This window comes from Hemitrygon akajei, chromosome 27 (genome assembly GCF_048418815.1).
Source record: "Hemitrygon akajei chromosome 27, sHemAka1.3, whole genome shotgun sequence".
NCBI lineage: Eukaryota > Metazoa > Chordata > Chondrichthyes > Myliobatiformes > Dasyatidae > Hemitrygon > Hemitrygon akajei.
The window spans coordinates 19,940,270-19,963,760 of NC_133150.1; the positions used below are offsets into that span (position 1 = coordinate 19,940,270).

Sequence of the window (23,491 nt, forward strand, 5' to 3'; positions counted from 1 at the left end):
TCAAGATCACCAAAAGTGATTAATTTATTTTGACTTTTTTTGTACTCCAATTTTAACTGCAAAAAGGCTGTTTATTTGATTATTAGGGCAGTATGGCAGCATAGCGGTTAGGGAAATGATATTACTGTGCCCGTGACCCGGGTTCAATTGGGCTGTAAGGAGTTTGTATGTTCTCACGATGACTGTGTGGATTTCCTCTGGGTGTCCCAGTTTCCTCCCACATGCCAAAGGTGCACGTTTTACTAAGGGGAAGAAACTTCTAGGCATGCTATGTGGGTGCTGGAAGCATGGCAACACTTGTGGGCTGCTCCCAGCATGTCCTCAGACTCGGTGCTCATTGCCACAAATGACGAGTTTCTTATGTTTAGATGCACATGTGACAAATAAAGCTAATTTTAATGCTTAAGTCTATTATTGTATTATTTACTATTAGCAACAAGAATTGCACAGCACTCGACTGAAAGTCAGTGGGACAACAAAGTGTCCTCTACAGCTGCAGAGCTTCTTGGCTACTTAATTTGCTTTCATTTTACAACCTTTCAGCTGTTGGATTTTGGAGGTTTTGCTGGCTTTTCGGTAGGTGTTAGTCTGCTTGCTGGCCAGAGCTTGAGAACCTCAGTGAGGTCAAGGTGAAAGGCTGCTTGCCAGGGTGAAGTTTACCTGATGTCATTGGCACTGTGATCTATGCTATCTCATTGACTAAACTTCTGATCAGCAGCTCTGGTATTTCATTATGTTGCTCATTCAAACTTTGTTTGAAAACATTCCTTTGGCGTGCTCTTGGATGATTTACATTGTTAATGGCATTATTTATACCTTTTTCTGGTGAAGTCTGAATCTACTGAACTGCCATTTAACAACCGTCTTGCTAATTTTATCATTTCAATATCTTGTATTTCAGATGTACTGATTACTATAATATCAAGTGTGGCCATGAATTGGAAAATTGAAGACTACATAGCAAAATAACTGTGCATTCTGACTTCATCTAAATTCAACCAAATGGTCCACCATCTAGGCAAGACTGAGTCCTCTTCTCCAAAACACTGTGAATGAGGTGATTGGTTCTGGTGCAGATGCAGAATATTCTAAAGAAAATCTCATTTGGCAATGAATAATTCTTCAACGACCGTGCCGCCTACTGATGAAAGTAATACAGTTGCGGGATTTATTCTTATACCTTTCATTGTTCTGACATTAATTGGATTTGCTGTTGCTATGGTAAAGTAATTTTTCATATTCATACAATCCAGTTTTGACTTTGTAAAACATCAGGGTGACAGCTATGATCTGTAATTATGCCTAATTTTTTTTTTAAAAAATGGGGCCCAGATAAAATAACAAATTTAACAATATTTTGTAATATTTGGAGAAAATAATGCTATTAAAGCACATTAAATCAGTTTTTGGGCTCTTGCTCAAAAGCCTCATTTTGTTGACGGATAGAATTTGCTGGTTTCTTGGCTATAACATCTTTCTCATAAACTCAGCAGATTAACAAGGTTATTCAAACAAAAGTATTATAACCAATTTTGTGGATGCTAAGACAAGGACTTTGCTGGTAAATATCAAGGCAGGACAAGGGTTTTGACCCCCTCCCTCACAGACACTCCGTGATCCATTGAGTTCCTCCAGCACTTTAATTTTTTTACATTCCAGCATTTGCATTCTCGTGTGTCTCACATGGTTTTGTCCCGAACTTGCTGCAGAATTCAGAGGTCCGGCTCTGTTCACAGATAGAGCCCAACAGTAGCTCTCTGTATTCCATGTATTTGGCAGGATTTGTGCTCAGTGGCCACTTACCCGATTTTTTTTTTTTTGTTTTTCACCCAATTCTTTGTAAATTCTAGTGACTGTTGTGCTGGGAATCCCAGGGGATCGTCAGTTTTTCAAACCACCCCACCTGGCACAGTCGAAGTCACTTGGATCGCATTTCTTCCCATTCTGATGTTCGACCTGAACAGCAACTGAATCTCCTGACCACGTCTGCATGCTTTTATGCACATAGTTGCTGCCATAGGATTGGCTGATTAGATATTTGCATTAACGAGCAGGTGTACCTAATAATGTGGCCATTGAGTGTCTGCCGGTGGATAACCTCTCGTCCCGCATCGGAGTTAAACTAGTCTGAGGATCCATTAGTTTCAATCAGAGCTAGAAGGATACCAATGGTGGTTTAGCTAATGAAGTGTTGCTTTATAATTTAATACTTGACCTGACCAGTTTTTACGTGGATAATGACCATTGTTAATTACCTTGGGAACCACAGCGAAATCCCAAATTTTTTTATTCTAAAAGGAATCAGTCCGGTGTTGCATTTTCATTATGAAGTCTTGCATAACGTTAACCTATCAAGTTTGCCAACCACCACATGCTTTTGAGATATTTCTGATTGTGAGGTAAAATTTGTCATTATTTTATACAGTTCTCAGTATTTAGTCCTTTGGTACTTCTTAGACCAGAAGCATCAGGCCATTCATTCTTGGTTCCCTTAACCAATGGTTAATAACCATTTTGACTATTCTAATATCATACATTCACACAATTTCTGTATGTGATTTAAACAGTACCCTGTCAATCCATCAAAATAAGATGGTGACTATTCATTTGAATATTTTTGCTGTCACCATTGTGATCTGAAGCTACCTATCTACCTAGATATATTTAAAATGAAATGTGTTTCTACAGATTTTTTTAGAGTAGATGTCGGTTGGAGGAGAAAGTAACACAGCAGGCAAATTCTAATTGTATTTGAGACTTGAGTAATCAGCACTAGGGACTGATTACTCTGATATTTCCATTCAAATTCTGAGATAATAGAGGATTTTTTTTGTAATTATTGTGAAGAACTTTGAAGGAGAATTCTGTCTATCCTCTGCTAATTCTCAAATACACTGCATGTAGGGGGATAATCAGCCACTTTGCTACATGAAAACTACTGCTACTTATGCCATACAAATCTTTAAAGAAGTCTTTCTTGACTGACTTCATTCTCATCACTAAAAGGTCAGTGATGATGTGGTGGTGGAACTGGACTCTCTGACGGTGGTGTCTGAAAAGAGGATGCTGTCCAAGTTACATGCCATCTTGGACAATGACTCCCATCCACTCCATAATGTGCTGGTTAGGCACAGGAGTACATTCAGCCAGAGACTCATTCCACTGAGATGCAACACTGAGCGTCATAGGAAGTCATTCCTGCCTGTGGCCATTAAACTTTACAACTCCTCCCTCGGAGTGTCAGACACCCTGAGCCAATAGGCTGGTCCTGGACTTATTTCCACTTGGCATGATTAACTTATTATTATTTAATTATTTATGGTTTTATATTGATATATTTCTACACTATTCTTGGTTGGTGCAACTGCAACGAAACCCAATTTCCCTTGGGATCAATAAAGTATGTCTGTCTGTCCTGCTAGTCTAAGTATTTTATTCTCCCATTTCGTTACATTTGTTCTGCTCTGGTTTTCAGCCAGGGTTAATGGATGTCAGATAGCAAAAAGAGCAGCTGTATTTATTCTAAATCTATGCTTTATTGTAACCTAGACATAATTGTTAGACATATTTCTACATCAGTGATTAACTTTACAATAATAACTGGTGTTTTGCTGCAAATACTTAAGCATTTTTACTGAACCTTTTCCTTTCTTTTAACCCAGGTGATGTACATTCAGAAGAGACGCAGGTAATCAATATTTGCCTATTGTGACTGAACACAGATGCTTCATTTAGGTTTTGTATTTAAAAATAGATTAGCTTATTGATTTATACCAATAGCATGTCTGGTAAATGTGTTTAATTTGGCTTTTGTTTTAATAGCTTGAAGAGATCCAGCAGGTAAAGATAGGATGAGAAAACATCATCACTGTAGTTTATCCACCAGTATATCTCAGTCTGTCTGTTCATCCAAAGTTCTGTCAATTCCTGTATGGCAACAAATAAATGCACGGCCACACATGGTAATCTTGTACATAATGGAATGGAGTTTGCTGAGTTGTGAAACTGAACTTCAGAACCAGATTCCCCATGGAATCAAGCAATGGTGCTCAGTTTCACTGAGAGTTCCTAGCAATATGCTGGCAAATTGCCTTCCACGTCCTAATGCACCATGCCAGACCTGAAGTGGAATCCATTTCCCCTTTGATTTCAATGGGGATTTCTGTGGCAGATGTTAAGGAAGTGAGACTAGTTTGTTTTTTAAACCCATTTGCCTAACTGATGTGTCTGAGTTGAAGTTCTGGGCTTTTTCGATTTACATTCAATTATACACTCAGTCGCCACTTTATTAAGTACCTCAAAGTGGCCACTGAGTGTAGTTTATGGTCTTTTGCTGCTGTAGCCCATCCACTTCAAGGTTCGTTGTGTTATGCACTCAGAGATGCTCTTCTGCACACCACAGTTGTAACGCATGGTTATTTGAATTACAACTGCCTTCCTATTAGTTTGAACTAGTCTGGCGATTCTTCTTTGATCTCTCTCAGTAACAAGGCATTTTCTGCCACAGAACTGCCACTCGTTGGATGCTTTTTGTTCTTCACAACATTCTCTGTAAACTCCAGAGACTGTTGTATGTGAAAATGCCTGGAGATCAGCAGTTTCTGAGATACTCAAACCACCCCATCTGGCACCAACATCATTCTAAGATCAAAGTCACTTAGATCATATTTCTTCTTCTTCTGATGTTTCATCTGAACAACAATTGAACCTCTTGACCATGTCAGCATGGTTTTATGCATTGAGTTACTGCCGCATACATGATTGGCTGATCGGATATTTGCGTTATCATTTGGGAGTAGCTAGTAAAATGACTGCAAAATTTATATTTATATTTTATTAGTTTGCCATGGCTCTGAATGTGACAGGCATTTTAAAGCAGTTGTAGCCTGACAAACTTCTGGCTCCCACTTTGCCAACTGTCAGGAGATTTTTATTTTAGAGTGGGGCTTGTAGAGGACACCATGGGACTTCTGACTGCAGAGCTCCATCAGATGCACCCTCTGCATTCAGCCCAGGAACATGTGCGCAAAGGGGGAATCTGTGGACAACAGTGCTGTTGGTCTGCAGAATACAGCCTATTGTAAAAAGTATCTCATTGAGAATGAGATGTTCTCATTGAGTAGTGAGCGACCTCAAGTCTAATTTGGATGGTGCTCAATGTCTTGGCCTTAATTATACAAAAACTAATGCCTGTGATAATATATTTATTGAGAATTATCACCTTATCAGAAATAAAGAGGCGAGGTTGTGGTGGTAGAAGTTTATAAGACAGACTTTTGGCTTCTGGATACACTAGTGGTAGTGTAAGGGCAGCCGCTCTAAAATTTTCTGAAGCTTAAAAAGGATCCAGTGCTTTCCCAGCGTTTATGACGAATATATGAAGCCAGAGAAGAGTTTATTTTCTAAAGCTTGTTTATCAGTGCATTCTAGTCACTACCAGACCATGGATATTCTGAAGTTATGCATGGCTCAATTTTACTTCCAAGTACATACATTACAAGCAATACATATAATAAATCCCAGAGCCAGCTGCTCAACTAAACCAATTAACAGAGTGTCTTGTAGACGCTTTGCTGGAATGATTGCTGGGGTTGCAGTGACCAGGGAGGGTCTATTGTTTCCCATTGATAGTAGGAAATAGTTAACATTGGACACAAATGCTTCATTTATAAAAGACAAATGTCATAGTATGTTATGCGTTCCCCTAAAGCTAACATGGAATTGAGATGGTGAGAGGGTATGTGAAAATGAGCTAACTGATCAAAGTGATTCCCCTTCTCGCCCACTGTCCCATCCCCTGGACTTTCCCAGTCTGAATCCTGGGAGGAGCTTAGTGTTCCAATAGACATCTGACCTTGCAGAGTGAGGCAGTTGATGGCAGGAACTCAGAGGCTCTGAATCCTGAGGGTGTCAGCCAGGAATAACATAGCCTTCAGAGAGCAATTCCAAGCAATTTGCTTTGAAGGCTACAGCCCTTACATCATTTAAGGCTCTTTAGAAAATCTTACATCGTGGTCAACTTGGGCCTGTTTCTGTACTCTATGTCAACTGAAAATGCATCCAAGTGACCTTTATTTTCAGTGCACACCATGGGAAATGTATTTTTTTCATGAATCTGGCATAGTTATGACTGTTTCTCAGTTTCACATTAAGAATGTGTTATTCCTATCATAAGCACCCTTGTAACAGCAACACTATTTCCACATTGGGGATACATTACTAATGTCATTCTCGTAGTCCTTTTGGAGCATGGTAAGACAACTTGGATCGTGTTATACAGTGGATGCCTGTTCTTGGGCATTCCTGGGCCTATTCACACAGTGTAAACACAGGAGGTGAGCAAAGTAAGTACAATACTTATGTCACTGTCCATCCCAAGTATCCATTCTTCATCAGCAACGCCCCTCCTAATTTGTCACCCCATCCAGACCCTGCATTCTCCAACTCAAGCCTCCCCTTCCCACCCATAAGACCATAAAATATCACAGTTCAAAGGACCAGTCTTAGACCATTTGTTTTTCTTAGTGACCCTATTCTCTTGTCTTTTCTCCATAAACCTTTAACCCCCCCCACCAATGAAGAACCTTTCAATCTCTGCCTTAAATCTGCCCAATGACCTAGCCTCCATAGCCCTCTGTGACATAAAATTACACAAATTTAACAGCATCTGACTCAAAAATTTTTCCTGATTTTAGTTTTAAAGGGATATACCTTTATTTTAATGAAGTAGGCTCTCTTGCTAAGTTCCACATCTATTCTATCTAGGTCTTTCAGTATCCAACAAATGTAACCTCTAATCCCCTGTCCCCCACTCCAAAAGCCCTATTCCACTCCCACACCAGAATCATGTCCCCCAGGCCACGCTGTTTTATAGACGACCTCCTGATCCTGGCCTTGGAAGAGGAGGAGAAGGGGAAGGAAGAGAAGAAGCATAGGGCAACACATTATTATCTCAGGTGCAACTGAATGTTCATGAGGCGAAACGATAGTCGGAAAAATTGTGAGCCAACCTCACCCGTGCTATTCTAGCATACACTTTAGGAATGGTAGGTATTGGTAGTTGCATGAAGATATGATGGTAATAATGTTCCTTTTATATCTGTGACATTAATGTTTGCTGAATATCAAGTAACATGTGGATTCCAAACCAGTGCTGAAGAATGGGTTGAGGACAAGACGTGTAGATCAGTGTGTAGGAGACAGTGTGCATTGATGTAAGGTGGTTTGGCAACATTTTTGCCAGATTTTCAGATGGATGAATCCTGGAGGCTAGCTCGTCTTTGCCTAAATGAGTTTGGCGATGTCCTCCATTCTCTTGCCACTGACTGCATTAATAGGCTTTTTTGAAATGTTTGCTCCTCATCCAAAGGGGTAGTGTCTCTCCCGTTATATCTGTCGTGTTTCCCGTTCCCGTTGTCACAACACAGAGCAAATGGCCATTCAACATAATCCTGAACATACTGATTGGCTCCTCCAGATACCTCAAGGCAATGAGCGCGTATTGTCAGCTAAAATATTCCTTCAGAGCTTTCAGTGTTTCTAAATAACCAGTCTAAACCTGCTTGGAGATGTGAACGATCAAGGAGACCAAACAACGTTTCCACGAATGTTAGCTTCCTGGAAATCCAGTCCATACCTACAAAGTGTTTCTCCACGTTTGCCCAATTAATGAACCAGAACAACTCTGTGAAGAAAGCTGAAGTTTCATAAGAAAACAGCGGTGAGGTTGCATAATTTATTGCTGTGCTTGTTTATTCTGCCAATCCTGTTCGACAATGCCGCTTTCATGCCTTGGTTTCATTCCCGAGCTCCATGATCAGCATTTGCGGAACTTTTAGTTAATGATTAACATATTCAAATTGTCAGCCAGCCTTCCCCAAGGGTGATTTCTGATTGCAGTCTGACGTGCTTGTGTGAAGCATGGGTACCTGTTGGAGTTGAATTGAATTGATTTTATTACTTGCATCCTTCATATACATGAGGAGTAAAAATCTTTATGTTACGTCTCAGTCTAAATGTGCAATTATAGTAATTTATAATAAATATTATGTGCAACAGGACAGTCAATATAACATAAAAATACAGTTGCATCAGCATGAATTAAGCAGTCTGATGGCCTGGTGGAAGAAGCTGTCCCGGAGCCTGTTGGTCCTGGCTTTTATGCTGCGGTACCGTTTCCCGGATGGTAGCAGCTGGAACGGTTTGTGGTTGGAGTGACTCTGGTCTCCAATGATCCTTCAGTCCCTTTTGATGCATCTGTCTCTGTAAATGTCCTGAATAGTGGGAAGTTCACGTCTACAGATGCACTGGGCTGTCCGCACCATTCTCTGCAGAGTCCTGCAATTGAGGGAAGTACAGGATGCTCTCCATTGTGCCGTTGTAGAAAGTTTTTAGAATTTGGGACCCATACCAAATTTCTTCAGCCGTCTGAGGTGAAAGAGGCACTGTTGTGCCTTTTTCACCACACAGTCAGTATGTACAGACTACGTGAGATGTTTATGCCGAGGAACTTAAAGCTGTTCACCCTCTCAACCTCAGATCGATTGATGTCTATAGGGGTTAGCCTGTCTCCATTCCTCCTGTAATCCACAACCAGCTCCTTTGTTTTTGTGACGTTGAGGGAGAGGTTGTTTTCTTGACACTACTGTGTCAGAACTTCTCTGTAGGCTGCCTCATTATTATTTGAGATAAGGCCAATCAATGTAGAGTCGTCGGCAAATTTAATTAGCAGATTGGAGCTGTGGGTGGCAACGCAGTCATGGGTTTGGAGAGAGTAAAGGAGGAGGTTTAGTCACCTGTGTTGAGGGTCAGGGGGCAGAGGTGAGGGAGCCCACTCTTACCTCCTGCCGGCAGCCTGACAGGAAGTCCAGGATCCAGCTACACAAGGCAGGTGAAGGCCGAGGTCTCTGAGCTTCTTATCAAGCCTGGAGGGAATTATGGTGTTGAATGCTGAACTGTAGTCCAAGAACAGCATTCTCACATAAGCATCCTTCTTCTCCAGATGTGTAAGGACGGTGTGTAGAGCTGTGGCTATTGCGTCATGTCCATTGGTTGTATCAATAGGTGAATTGTAGAGGGTCCACTGTGGGTGGCAGATGTTGTCCTTGATCAGCCTCTCAAAGCATTTGCTTATTATTGAGGTGAGTGCAACAGGACGCCAGTCGTTCAGACATGTTACCTTGGCTTTTTTAGGTACAGGGACAATGGTGGATGTTTTGAAGCGGGGGGAGAGGGTGAGATTAAAAAATGTCTGTAAGTTGTGCCACACACATCCTGAGTATCTGCCCTGGGATGCCATTCTGTCCCACGGCCTTGCGACTGTCCACTCGTTGGAAACACCTGCATACTTTGGCCTCAGAGATGAGCAAGCTGCCGGTCGCATCATCTGTAGGTTTCCTCAGGGGCTCAGTATTGGTGACATCGAATCGAGCGTATAAAATAAAAAAAAAGATTTAGCTCATCTGGGAGAGAGGCAGCGATGTTGGAAACTCCACTGCATTCCGCTTTGAAGTCTACTATGGTGTGCAAACCCCACGATGGATTGGTATGGATGTTATATCACTCACAGACTTCACAGCCTTCCCAATCTATTCATAATCCAATCCATTCAGAAATTAAGTTCTCCTCCTTCTACCCCAGAATGAACAATAATAATGCTCTGAATATGAGATATGTACATCGAGACAGGAATATTTTAGCTACTTAAACCATTTCTGTATTCCACTGAAATGAGTGATCCAACTTTATCATAATACTTTTATTTTTATCTAATACTTTTGCTCTATATCTAACCACACACAACTTAAAATTGACAATTGAACAAGTATTGGTTGACAATTGTGAAAGACAATTCATTCCTCTTTAATAAAAACACAAAATGCTGGCAGAACTCGGAGTGAACCACTTCACTCCTGATGAAGGGTTTCGGCCTGAAACATCGTCACTACCTCCTCCCATAGATGCTGTCTGGCCTGCTGAGTTCTGCCAGCATTTTGTGTTTTTATTTATTTCCAGCATCTGCAGATTCACTTGTGTTGCCTCATTCCTCTTTAAACTGTTGGAAGGTCTGGCTCTAATTTTCAAACAGAGTCCTTGGATCTAGACTTCCCAACTACTGGAAATAGTTTCTCTTTATCCAGAGAATGGAACTGGGATGTTGTAGTTCACTGCTTCAAACTAATTGAAAGAGATAACTTTGTGATTAATTAACAAACAAGCACGTCTATTTCTTCATTACAGTTCCCTGAGAGAAACAAAACTTTGCATACAAGGTGTTTTCTGTTCTATGAGAAAATTAAATAAAGCAGCTGTTTATATCTAGTTCATATGAGACTTCTTAAAAAAATGTCTTACCAAAGGACTGTTGGAAACAATTTACTAAAGAAAAGTTCATGTGTGTGCCCACATCAATATATGACAATAATTGTGCCATATGCATAGATATTGCCAGACAGATTCATATCAATAATTTCATTGCAGTTATTGCTTATGATGTATTCTGTTCTTCAGCAAATACAGGGTGGAGAAAGAAGGAAATGAAGGTTATATTTTTGATTGGACGTGCATGTATTCACAGCTGCTTTACTGCTATGTTGTTTGTAATACCAGTGTTTAAAGTTTCCATTTCACCAAATAACTTTCCTTGGCCTCTCCTGATAACATTGGAACACAAAAGCAAGTCCTGGCCAGCCACCAATGGTTCATCCTTCTCCTTGCCCCGTCTTTGTAGATGTGGAACCAGGAAGGGGTTAAGTGAAAGCAAGTTTTACAACTTTCAGTGGGTGAGGACGGAAAACAAGCTTTACAACTCTCAGTGGGTGAGGGTGGGAAACAACAAACATCCTGTAGCCACGTAGCATATTTGATAATAGAAAAAAGTGCTGCAACAATTGAACAGGAAGAAAAGCAGGTTGATTCTTGATGAAGTAGTTTTTTTTCTGGATCAGTCACTGTATCATGGGATGGTATTTGAAATATTCTTTTCCTCAGTGAATATTAGCCTCTGGCGCTCCAGCAGAAACAACTCAAATTTGCTCAACCTCCCTTTCTAGGTAACGCACATCCTGGGAACATCTTCTGCACCCTCTCCAAATTTTCCACACAGAGACCTGAACTGCACTCAGAACTCTAAATGTGGCTAATCAGAGCCTATTTCCTGACTTTTCTATCCAGGCATGCCATATGCATGTTTTACTACTGTATCCACTCGTGTGGCCACATTCAGGGAGCCATAGACTTGCACCAAAGAACCTCTGCACATCGGTCGGTGCTGCTGAGAATCCTGTCATTTAATGTATACTCTTTCCTCCTGCATTTGTGCTCACAAAATACATCACCTCATGTTTGTCCAGATTAAACTTCATCTGCCCTTTCTCTGCCCAAATTTCTAACTGATCTATGTCTATAATCTATAGCTAAATTATTTGATAATGTTCCTCACTATCCACAACTCCACCAATTTTCCTTTGTTTGCAAAGTTATTGATCGGGCTATCTACATTTGTATTCAAGTCATTTAATATAGATCACATGGAGCATAAGTCCCAGCACTGATCCTTGCAAGCACTTTTGGTCATAGACCATCAGTCAGAAAAGCACCACTCCATCAGTACCCTCTGCCTTTTATGAATAAGCCAATGTTATATCCAATTTACCACTCACCATGAAAGAAATGGAGCCCAAATATGATAGCATATCTTTTAAACGAGCTGTCATATCACAAAGGGTCAAACCTGACACATTTCTCTAGCCATAGGGCAGCATGGTAGCATAGTGGGTGGTGTAACACTTTGAGTGCCAGCGACCCCGGTTTAATTCATGCTGCTGTCTTTGAGTTTGTACTTTCTACCCATGACCTCCTGGTGCTCTGGTTTCCTCCACATACCCAAGACATACAGTTTGGTGAGACGTGGGCATGCTATGTTGGATACGGTTGTGGGCTGTCCCTAGCACATCCTCAGACTGTAATGGTCATTGACGCAAATGATGCATTTTGCTGTGTTTCAATGTACATGTGACAAATAGACAAATAAAGCTAATCTTTATCTTTAATGTTCTTTAAGCCATTGAATCATTTTCACTCTGGGGAGTATTGTACAGCTGAGTGACTGGCTCGCTGCAGCATTAGTTCTTTACTGGGCCTACAATGTCTTCATAAATGGAATTGATTTTTTTTGTATTTAACTAGAATACTTATGGGCTTTGCTTACCTAACCAGAAGCAACCACAGACACTGATTGTTTATTTTTGCGTTCTTTTCCTCTTGCCCTTGCCTAGATTGGATATGTTGCGACACCAATTATTACCTGTATATGCCTTTGACCCTGCTGAGGAGTTGCAAGAAACTGAGGAAGAGCTTCTCCTTGACAGTGATGAGCCAAAGGTAAGCACATCAATTTTATAAGACAATGAGACCATAAGACATAGGAACATAATAGCCCATTTGGCCCAATGGGTCTGTACCACCATTCCATCATGGCTGATTTATTATCCCTCGACCCCATTCTCCTGTCTTCTCCCTGTAAATTTTGACGCCCTTACTAATCAAGAATCTATCAACCTCTGCTTTAAATATAGCCAATGACTTGGCCTCCATGGCCATTTGTGGCTATGAATTCCACAGATTCACCACCATATGGCTAAACAAATTCCTGCTCATCTCTGTACAAAAAGGATGTCCTTCTATTCTGAGACTGTGCCCTTTGAGCCATACTTTCCCGCTTTAGGAACTATTCCCCCCATCTCCACTCTGTCTAGGCCTTTCAATATTCAATAGATTTCAATGAGATGCACCCCCACTTCTTCTAAACTCCAGTGACGACAAGTCCAGAGAAATCAAACGTTGCTCAGATGTTAACCCTTTAATTCCCAGAATCATTCTTGGATATTTTATATTAACAAACATGGAGAAGGAACTTGGAAAAGTGCTTAAAGACAGTGGAGCATGTGGGAAAAATTATGATCCTAAATTTGATACAAAAAGGAAAAGAGAAATATGAAACACTTATTGGATAGCAGTCATCTATTCCTTGAACTGCACATCAGAAGAAAGTGAAGGCCTTGAAAGGATAAAGAAAAAGATTTACTAGAATAGTTTCAGGGATAAGGAATTAATTTCATGGAGACAAAGTGGAGAAACAGAGATTATTTCTCTGAGAGCAGAGATCGAAAGATGTGATGGAGGTATCAGCATATTAAAGGAATAAAGGAGAAATTTTTCATCAGTTAAATGGTCAGGAAGCAGAGAATATACTTGAGAAAATTGGCAAAGTAACTAACGGTGACAAGATAATTTTTTTTTAATATGCTGAATATTTAGCTTCTCGACTGCATTACCCAACAGGATGGCAGAGGCAAATTGGACAACGACTTTCAAAAGGGTATCAGCATTTGGAAATTGCCCATTTGGCAGGAGAAGTTTAAACAAAAACACACATCTAGATGGTGAGAGATTGCAGAGCTCTGAGATGCAAAGCGATCTGCTGTTCTGTACACGATTCATTGATAGATGGTTATACTTTATAGCAACCAGATAGGCAATCTTATTTTTTTATTGTTGGGGAAATGGTAGGGAAGATGTGTTTCAATAATTGGTGAAACGGCACCAGTGAAAAATGTGCACTAGTCCTTTATGTTAGGATGGATGTTAATGTGTTTGAAGCAGTTCAGAGAGATGTTACCAGATTAATAGCTGAAAGGGGCTGGTTCTCTTATGAGGAAAAAAGGTTATGAGGAGTGGTTAGGCTTCTATCTGCTAGTGCTTTGAAGAATGAGAGGAGTGATTGATATATACAGAACCATGGGTAATCTTGACTAGGTGGATGAGAATAAGAACTGAGAATTTAGAGCTGGAGATCTCTGCTTAAAAGGGATCACCCATTCCCACTTGAGGGAATGAGTGGCCCACTTCCACTCCTAATTTGTACATTTTAAAGGCGCATTCCAGATGAAAACATCCAGAGACCCTGAAGTAGCTTTGAAAGCACATGGTTAGGGTGGAACAGGCCAGAGATGTTGTTCATTCTGCAGAAAGCCTAGTGCACAGGCAGATACAGGACTGGAGCAAAGTAAGTTTTGATGTTTGATGTTTAATGTTGCCCAATAATCCATTTAACCAAGACCTCAACTAAAAGGAATGTCTTTCAAAGGGGAGGAGAGAAAATCCTATTATCAAATAAGTTAGTTGGAAGTTAGCAGATACAGGGACAGAATATTCTTGTGTTGCTGTTTTTTCCCAAGAAATAGGGCAGTCCTGAGAGGAAACAGATAATGCCAAAGGTCTAGTCAAACTGATTCTCTGAAACACTGACTTCTGCTCACTAGTGACCAACATTTAACTAAGCCAGTCAGATCTGCACTCTGTTCTAGAGTTGCCACTGCAGTTCATTGTCCCGGAGGTCAGTTACAGATTGGATCATGAAGGCCACTGGGGGAGCAAGCTGGGACCTGTAATGGCATTTACTCATTCTTCATTGCCTTCTGTGTTAAAGGCCAAAAGTTTATTTACTGGGTGATAAGTTCTTCCACTTTCCTGGCACTGAACTATACTGTTTTCGAGTAATTTCCCTGAATGTACTAGTAACCTGCTTTAGAGATATTTGTGCAGGATCACAATAGTTACTTTTCCAACCAGAGTTCCTGCCCTCACAAACATTCACTCCTTTAGGAGTAGAAAATTTATCACTGACCACGCCCCCATCTTAATTAAGAGAGCAGACCTCTAAAACCATTTAGGCTTTCCACTGACATAATTGAAAATTAATTGGAAATTCTGTTTCTGTGCTCTGTAAACAAAAGGGTTACGAGTATCCATGCTAGTATCCTTCCTGTAATACTAGGAGCTCCAATCTTGTTTAGAAGCATCATGTGCGGCATCTTGTCAAAGACCTTCTAGAAATCCAAGTAAACTATGTCCACTGACTCCTTTGCCTATCCTGCTTGTTATTTCCTCAAAGGAATTCCAATGGATTTGTCAGGCAAAACTTCTCATTTAGGAAGCCATGCTGACATTGGTCTATTTCATCACGTGCCTCCAAGAACCCTGAAACCTCATTCTTAAAAATGCACTCCAACATCTTACCAACCACTGAAGTCAGGATAACTGGCTGTAACTTCTTTTGCCTCCTTCCCTTAAAGAGTGGAAACATTTTCAGTTTTCTAGTTCTCCAGAGCCATTCCAAAATCTAGTTGATTCTTGAAATGTCACTACTAATTGCTTCACCGTCTCCTCAGCTACCTGTTTCAGGTCCCTGGGTTGTAGTCCATCTAGTCCAGGTGACTTATCTATCTTCAGACCTTTCAGCTTCTCAAGCACCTTCTCCTCAGTAATAGTAACTGCACTCACTCTGCCCGCAACCCAATTGAAATTCTGGCATACTGCTGGTGTCTTGCATGGTGAAGATTAACGCAAAATATTGATTATGTGCATCACCATTTCTTTGTCCCCCAGTACTACCTCTCCAATGTCATTTTCCAGCCATTCAATTTCCTCTCTCACTTCTCTTTTTCTCTTTTATAAACCTGAAGAAAATAATTTGTATCCTCTTTTATATTATTGGGTTACTTTCCTTCATATCTTATCTTTTCTCTTTTATGGCATTTTAGTTGCCTTCTCTTGGTTTTAAAAGCTTCCCAATCCCCTAATTACCCACTAATTTTTACTCTATAAGATGCCCTCTCTTTTGCTTTTGTGCTGCCTTTGACTTCTCTTGTCAGCCACAGTTGCCTCATCCTCCCTTTAGAATATATCTTTGGGATGTATCTTTCAAGAGGACCCCAACCTTGTACCTTGTTGTAGGATTTGGAGAATTGCATGCCTGAATGACCTGGAGGCTATGTTGGCTGGAGTCGAGGCCTTGTGTTTTGACTCCTGCTAGGGTCACCCATGCCTGGTCAAAGGGTAGAGGCCAGGATAAAAGTGGTCCACCTGTCCTCCAGGTTCATGGGTTCAGCTCAGGGCTAACAGCCCTGACTGGTCAAAAAAATTGTTACAGAAATGGCAATGGAGAATCCTATATCTGTGTGAGACTATATTCCCGAGTCTCCAGCCAGGACCTGCATGACTGATGGTAGTGAAAACCAAGAGGATGCTACTGGCACAGGTGAACCATACCTAGAGCACAATAGAGAAGATGGCTAAGGACAGACAGAGATGAAGGACCTTCATTGCTACCCTAAATGCCAGCAGTGTAGCAGGCAGAAATTAACTTTGGCTTTCAGAATTGTTCCCACAAACTCCAGCCTTTGCAGATCTGCCATCATCCCTGCTAGTGTCCCCTTTCACTCAACTTTGGCCAGCTCTTCTCTCATGCCTCTGTAATTCCCTTTACTCTACTGTAATACTGATACATCTGACTTTAGCTTTTCCCTTTCAAACTGCAGGGTGAATTCTATCATATTACGATCACTAATTTTCAAAATTAAAAGTAAAATTTGTTATCCGAGCACATGCATGTCACCACATACAACCCTGAGATTCTTTTTCCTGTGGCCATAATCAGCAAATCTATAGAACAGTAACTGTAAATAGGATCAATGAACAGCAAACTTTGCAAATGCAAATATAAATATCAATAAATAATGAGAGCATGAAATAACAAGATGAGTCATTAAAGCGGGAACACCAGAAATAGGATGGGGGTAGTTATCCTCTTTAGTTCAAGAGCTTGATGGTTGAGGGGTAGTAACTGATCTTCAACCCAGTGGTGTGAATCCTGAGGCACTTCTACCTTCTACCTGATAGCAGCCGCGAGAAAAGAGCATGGCCTGCGTGGTGAGGATCTTTGATGGATTCTGCTTTTCTAAGACAACATTTCATGTAGATGTGCTCAATGGTTGGGAGGACTTTATCTGTGATGTACTGGGCTGAATTCACTACCTTTTATAGGATTTTCCACTCAAAGTAATTGGTGTTCCCATTCCAGGCTGTAACGCAGCCAGTCAGCACACTTTCCACAGCACATCTATAGAAACATAGAAATCCTACAGCACAATGCAGGCCCTTTGGCCCACAAAGCTGTGCTGAACATCTCCTTACCTTGGAAATTACCTAAGGTTACCCATAGCCCTCTATTTTTCTAAGCTTCATGTACCTATCCAGGAGACTCTTAAAAGACCCTATTGTATCCGGCTCTACCACCGTTGCCGGCAGCCCATTCCACGCTCTCACCACTCTCTGAGTAAAAAAAACAACAACTTGCCCCTGACATCTCATCTGTACCTTCTTCCAAGCACCTTAAAACTGTGCCCTCTTGTGCTAGCCATTTCAGCCCTGGGAAAAAGCCTCTGACTATCCACATGATCAATGTCTCTCATCATCTTATACATCTCTATCAGGTCACCTCTCATCCTCCATCACTCCAAGGAGAAAAGGCCAAGTTCACTCAACCTATTCTCATAAGGCAAGCTCTCCAATCCAGGCAACATCCTTGTAAATCTCCTCTGCACCCTTTCTATGGTTTCTTCATCCTTCCTACAGTGAGGCAACCAAAACTGAACACAGTACTCCAAGTGGGGTCTGACCAGGGTCCCAGTTAGCTGAACATTACTTCTCGGTTCCTAAACCCAATCCCATGATTGATGAAGGCTAATACATTGTATGCCTTCTTAACCACAGAGTCAACCTGCGCAGCAGCTTTGAGTGTCCTATGGACTCGGACCCCAAGATCCCTCTGATCCTCCACACTGCCAAGAGTCTTGCCATTAATACTGTATTCTGCCATCATGTTTGACCTACCAAAGTGAATCACCTCACACTTATCTGGGTTGAACTCCATCTGCCAGTTTGTCAAGGTGTTTGATGACATGCCAAACCTCCACAGATTCCTAAGGAAGTAGAGGCTCTGTCATGCTTTCTTTGCAATTACATTTATGTGATGGGTCCAAGACAGGACCTCTGAGATGGTGACAACCAGGTATTTAAAGTTACTGACCCTCTCTACCTCCACTCCTCTGAGTATTGACTTATGGACCTCTGATTTCCCTCTCCTGAATTCTACAGTCAGTTCTGTGGTCTTGCTGACATTGAGTGAGAGACGCTGTTATGACACCACTCGCCCAATGTTTCAACCTCCCTCCTCTATGCTGATTCATCACCACCTTTGATACAGCCCACAACAGCAGTGTCACAACAGTGGTGTCACCAGTGAACCTGAATGTGGTTTTAGATCTGTACTTAGCCACACAATCATAGGTATAAGGGTTCCTTTGCCTTATGCTTCCTAATCAAATCTGGTTCATTACACGACACTCAATCCTGAATTGCCTTTTCCCTACAAAGTCATCTCAAAGGCATTTCACAAACTTTTCAAAAGCAACTCAAATTGTTTTGAATTACTACTGTCTTAGTGTCTTTTTTTATATATCTCTTTGGCATTTGGATTGTTGAAATTAAATGAATAACTGAGTTCGAGTGCCTCTGGCAGAGTAACACAGACCTGGCAGAGTGTACTGTTATTGGCTGCATTGAGAGATGAGTGCTGTGGGTTCCAAACCACATAAACAAAATTAAATGGTTGCATAATAAGAGCAGCTCAAGTACTAATTGCAATAAAATTATATATCTGTTCCAACAAGCTGATTCTGATGACACAAAGGTTGGGGATGTTGTGGATAGTCTGGTGGGTTGTCAGAGGTTACGTCAGGACATCGACAGGATGCAGAACTGGGCTGAGAAGTGGCAGATGGACTTCAGCCCAGATGGGTGTGAAGTGGTTCATTTTGGTAGGTCAAATTTGAAGACAATATACAAATGGTAAGACTCTTGGCAGTGAGGAGGATCTGAAAGGTTATGGGGCCTGTGTCGATAGGACACTCAAAGCTGCTGCGCAGGTTGACTGTGTTGTTAAGAAGGTGTATGGTGCGATGGTCTTCATCAACCGTGGGACTGAGTTCAAGTGCCCTGAGGTAATGTTACAGCTATATAGGACATTGGTCAGACCCCACTTGGAGTACTGTGTTCAGTTCTAGTCACCTCACTACAGGAAGGATATGGATACTATAGAGAGACTGCAGAGGAGATTTACAAGGATGTTGTCTGGACTGGAGGGCATACCTTATGAGAATAGGTTAAGTGAACTTTTATCTTGGAGCGATGGAAGATGAGAGGTGACCTGATAGAGGTGTATAAGATGATGAGGGGCATTGATCGTGTGGATAGCCAGAGGCTTTTTCCCAGGGCTGAAATGGCTAACACGAGGAGGCATAGTTTTAAGGTGCTTGAAAATAGGTACCGAGGGAATGTCAGGGGTAAGTTTTTCACACAGAGTGGTGGGTGTGTGGAATGCACTGCTGTTGATGGGTGAAAGAGGATACAATAGGGTCTTTTAAGAGCCTCTTAGATAGGTACATGGAGGTTACAAAAATAGAGGGCTATGAGCTAGCGAAATTTGAGGCAGTTTCTAGAGTAGCTTACATGGCCAGCACAACATTGTGGGCCGAAGAGCCTGTAATGTGCTGTAGATTTCTATGTTCTAACAAGCAATCTATTATTAGTGGCCACTTCATTAGGTATGCATGCTCACTAATGCAAATATCTAATCAACCAATTGTGTGGCCGCAACTCAGTGCATAAAAGAATGCAGACGTAGTCAAGAGGTTTAGTTCTTATTCAAACCAAACTTGCGAATGGGGAAGAAATTGGATTTTAGTGCTTTTGACCGCAGAATGATTGTTGGTGCCTGATGGGGTGGTTGGGTATCACAGAAACTGCTGATCTCCTGGGATTTTCAAGCATAACAGTTTCTGGAGTTTGCAGAGATGGTGCAAAAAACAAAAAAAACATCCAGTGAGCAGGGTGTTTCTGCGGTCGAAAATGGCTTGTTAATGGGAGAGGTCAGTGGAGAATGACCAGACTGGTTCAGGCTGACAGGAAGGTTACAGTAACTTTGATAACCAACAGTGGTGTGCAGATGAGCGTATCTGAATGCCAACACGTTGAACCTTGAAGTGGATGGGCTACAGAAGTAGACGGGCTCCACTCCAGTACCAAATAAAGTGACCACTGAGTGTAGATTCTCATTGAAATGACTTCCAGTGTTAAAAAATGCATGTTTCTTGCTTTGACAGCTGATGCAAAGTTGGAGAGCTCCACAACACTATAAAAGAGCGTTTTTCACAAACAGTATGAAGGCTTGATCGATTGGTTCATACGGCACCAGGGAAACTGCTGATCACTGAGCATTCACAGAAGAGCTGCTACACAGTCTGGTTTCTGAAAAGCAATATGCAGAAATGAAAACATGTACACAGCACTGGATTACCTCGGACGGAGCCAAAATGTACTTCCGTTGGCATGTTTGATCCCAATGCAGAGGACTTGGTGTGTTTTGTTTCCTTGCCTTTGAGACACATGTATGTTGTGATCATGCTGCATATACAACCCACAGAATTGTGTAGATCCCGGAAAAGTTTACAACAAATAATGCGTCAGTCAGCTAGGAAGAGAGGAATCTTTTTAATTTATGATTTCATTTAATGTTGTGTATAATTATCAAAGAAAGTTATAGAGATTTTCGAAACAATGCAATTAATACTGGCTATAGGATATGTGGGTAACTTGGGGGTATTGTAATTGGTTATGACAAGCCCACTTCTATTCGGTACACTGAAATCAAAGGAGAATATGTTTTGTGTAAAGCATACATTTTTGAGTGCTCAGAACTGAACGCTGTGATTGAAGCCAAATCTACTGAGATTTATAGTGATACTTCATATAACAAACCATCTCATTCCTGGAGGGATTATTGACTTACCGAGTTTTTAGAACCATATAACATTACAGCACAGAAACAGCCCTTCTTGGCTGTGCCAAACCAATTTTCTGCCTAGTCCCACAGACCTGCACCTGGGCCATATCCCTCCAAACCCCTCTCATCCGTGTACCTGTCCAAGTTTTTCCTTAAATGTCAAAAGTGAGCCCGCATTCACCACTTCATCTGGCAGCTCATTCCACACTCCCACCACTCTCTGTGTGAAATTAAATGTACGTTTTGAATGAAATATACATTGAAAAGTCTTGAATCTGATTTCCTTAGTGGATACAAACTCGTGGTCAATTACAGTTGAATTTTTTAAAAATACAGTAGATACAAGTTGAAAATAAAAGAGACTGCAAGTAACCAGCAAGGGAGGCAACATCTCTGGGGGGAGTAAAACAGAGTTAACATTCAGATCAACATTTCGAAGATAGCTTTGCTGTCCATGGATGCATTTTCAATCCTTTCTGTTTTCACTCCTGTTGAATTGCTTATTTCTTTCAGGAACTTGCAGTATTGAGAGAAAATCTGCAACACGTACTGTATTTCGGTGCTGGGCAAAAAGGCACTGACAGCGTTGCAGCGCTGACATATATAGCTAAGCACTTCACACTGATACCTTGTGCACTTTTGATAACTGTCCACCATCAGCTGCTTAACTTTAATTGACTAAACTTTATTGGCCTGAAGGGACTTGTTTCAATACTGTATGACTTTTTATTTTACTTAACGGTACCTGTGCAGCTGACAGTTTGAAACAGTTACAGAACAGTTACCATACTGTGTCTCTAGAATTCTTAAAACAATATTTGCTGCACAGATATTTAACCCTTGACTTACTACCATGTCTTATGATTACTATTGCATAACCATTCGGGAGCCTCCTAGCTTTTTCTAGTGGCACAAGAGCAATAATAGACAATAGACAGTAGGTGCAGGAGTAGGCCATTTGGCCCTTCTAGCCAGCACCGCCATTCACTGTGATCATGGATGATCATACACAATCAGTACCCCGTTCCTGCCTTCTCCCCATATCCCTTGACCCTGCTATCTATAAGAGCTGTATCTAACTCTCTCTTGAAAGCATCCAGAGACTTGGCCTCCACTGCCTTCTGGGGCAGAGCATTCCACGTATCCACCACTCTCTGGGTGAAAAAGTTTTTCCGCATCTCTGTTCTAAATGGCCTACCCCTTATTCTTAAACTGTGGCCTCTAGTTCTGGACTCACCCACCAGCGGGAACATGCTTCCTGCCTCCAGTGTGTCCAATCCCTTAATAATCTTATATGTTTCAATCAGATCCCCTCTCATCCAATAACTTTGCAAATAACTCAAGCTCAAGCATAATATGTTTCATTTATTCATGTTGGTGTCTCTTAGTTTCTCAGAGAGTTGAGGGTTTTATAAGCAATTCAGCAATACTTCTCAGTCCCGTGATGATTATCATCTGCTTTTTAAGATAAGTATTTCTTTCTTTGGAAACTCTTAACTAGTATATGATGTTGATAAGTGCTTGGCTGACCTTTCCATAAGTTCATGCTCTCGAAACATGGTACTATCTATTGGTTTATATTACATTATTAATTTTTTTGCAGCGAAGTTTCTTGGTGAGGAAAACATACACTGTTTAATTCATCTGTGCATTTTTGTGAAAATCGGCAGTCACTTTAATACTGTTCAATACCAAAGGTCATCATTCCATCTCAGGTTGTACAAAGAAGTATGACAAACACAGAGATTCTGGAGATGCTGGAAATCCAGAGTAATGCGCACAAAATGCTGCAGGAATAAAGCGTCAATGCTTTGCAGCAAGACCCTTCATCAGAACTGATCATCTGGAAGTGTCTCAACCCCTTATGTCAACAGTTTATTCCTCCCATAGATGCTGCCCGACGTGCTGACTTCCTCCAGCATTTTGTGTGTGAAACTTTATAAATGCAGATCCCAAAAATGGTTCATCATTGCTATTACTGGTTATATTTGTGCCACCAAAAAAAAACCCAAAATGTTATCTGTTACATGTTATATTAAAAACATGACCCTGGGACAATATTGGTAAACAAAAATACAGATTGCAGATGCCTTCTGCCATTGTCGTGTTAGCATTGTCATTCTTCAATCTTAACAGAGCATATGTGAGAAAGGTATTTGAGTAATAAAGTTTTTTTAAAATTGTAATCCGTTATTCATTACTTCTAGATGTTCAATGTATATTCATGTTTGCACTCTCTCCTTTCAATGACATTTCTACTGAAAGCTTGTTGATGGTGTCTTTCATTGCTCTGACCCTAATGATCACTTCCTAAATAATGACTGTAAATGGAGAGTTCATAGGCAGAACCAAGGCACAGATGCTTTCAGTTTTCTAGTCCTATATCAGATGTTAAATGACACTCCTAAGACCGCTACAGGGCCAGTGTATGGAGCAGTTGGCTCCAATTCCTCCCAGAAAGAATACTATTGGAAACTTACCAGCATTCCTACATTTTTAGTTGGTGTATACAAGGCAAATTACTTGCATCATATTTATCTCCGATACAGGAAAAAGCCATTTAGACATCCAAGTTTATATCATTTCTCAGGACAATCCTATCAATTCCATTCCCCACTTATTTCATTATAATCTGTTTACTGCTGCATATCTATCAGCTCGCTCCAGTTCACCTAAACCAGGAGAAATGTATAAGTGTAGTCAATTAACTTCCTAGCATTTTTTTGTTGTCAAAACACCATTGTTACC

The 23,491-nt window shown here is 41.0% G+C and overlaps 1 protein-coding gene across 3 annotated transcripts in view; it reads left to right on the top strand.

The window, feature by feature from the left end:
* Window positions 1–22,978, top strand: part of LOC140717161 (small integral membrane protein 29-like) — a 33,458-nt gene extending 10,480 nt beyond the window's left edge. For all 3 annotated transcript variants that reach the window (XM_073030443.1, XM_073030444.1, XM_073030445.1), the window contains exons 2-5: window positions 902–1,221; window positions 3,663–3,688; window positions 12,276–12,381; window positions 20,064–22,978. In XM_073030443.1, coding sequence (XP_072886544.1) covers window positions 1,111–1,221; window positions 3,663–3,688; window positions 12,276–12,381; window positions 20,064–20,132 — 312 coding nt within the window. In that variant the 5' untranslated portion in view covers window positions 902–1,110 and the 3' untranslated portion in view covers window positions 20,133–22,978. The remainder of the gene's footprint in view (window positions 1–901; window positions 1,222–3,662; window positions 3,689–12,275; window positions 12,382–20,063) is intronic.
* The last annotated feature ends 513 nt before the right edge of the window (window positions 22,979–23,491 follow it).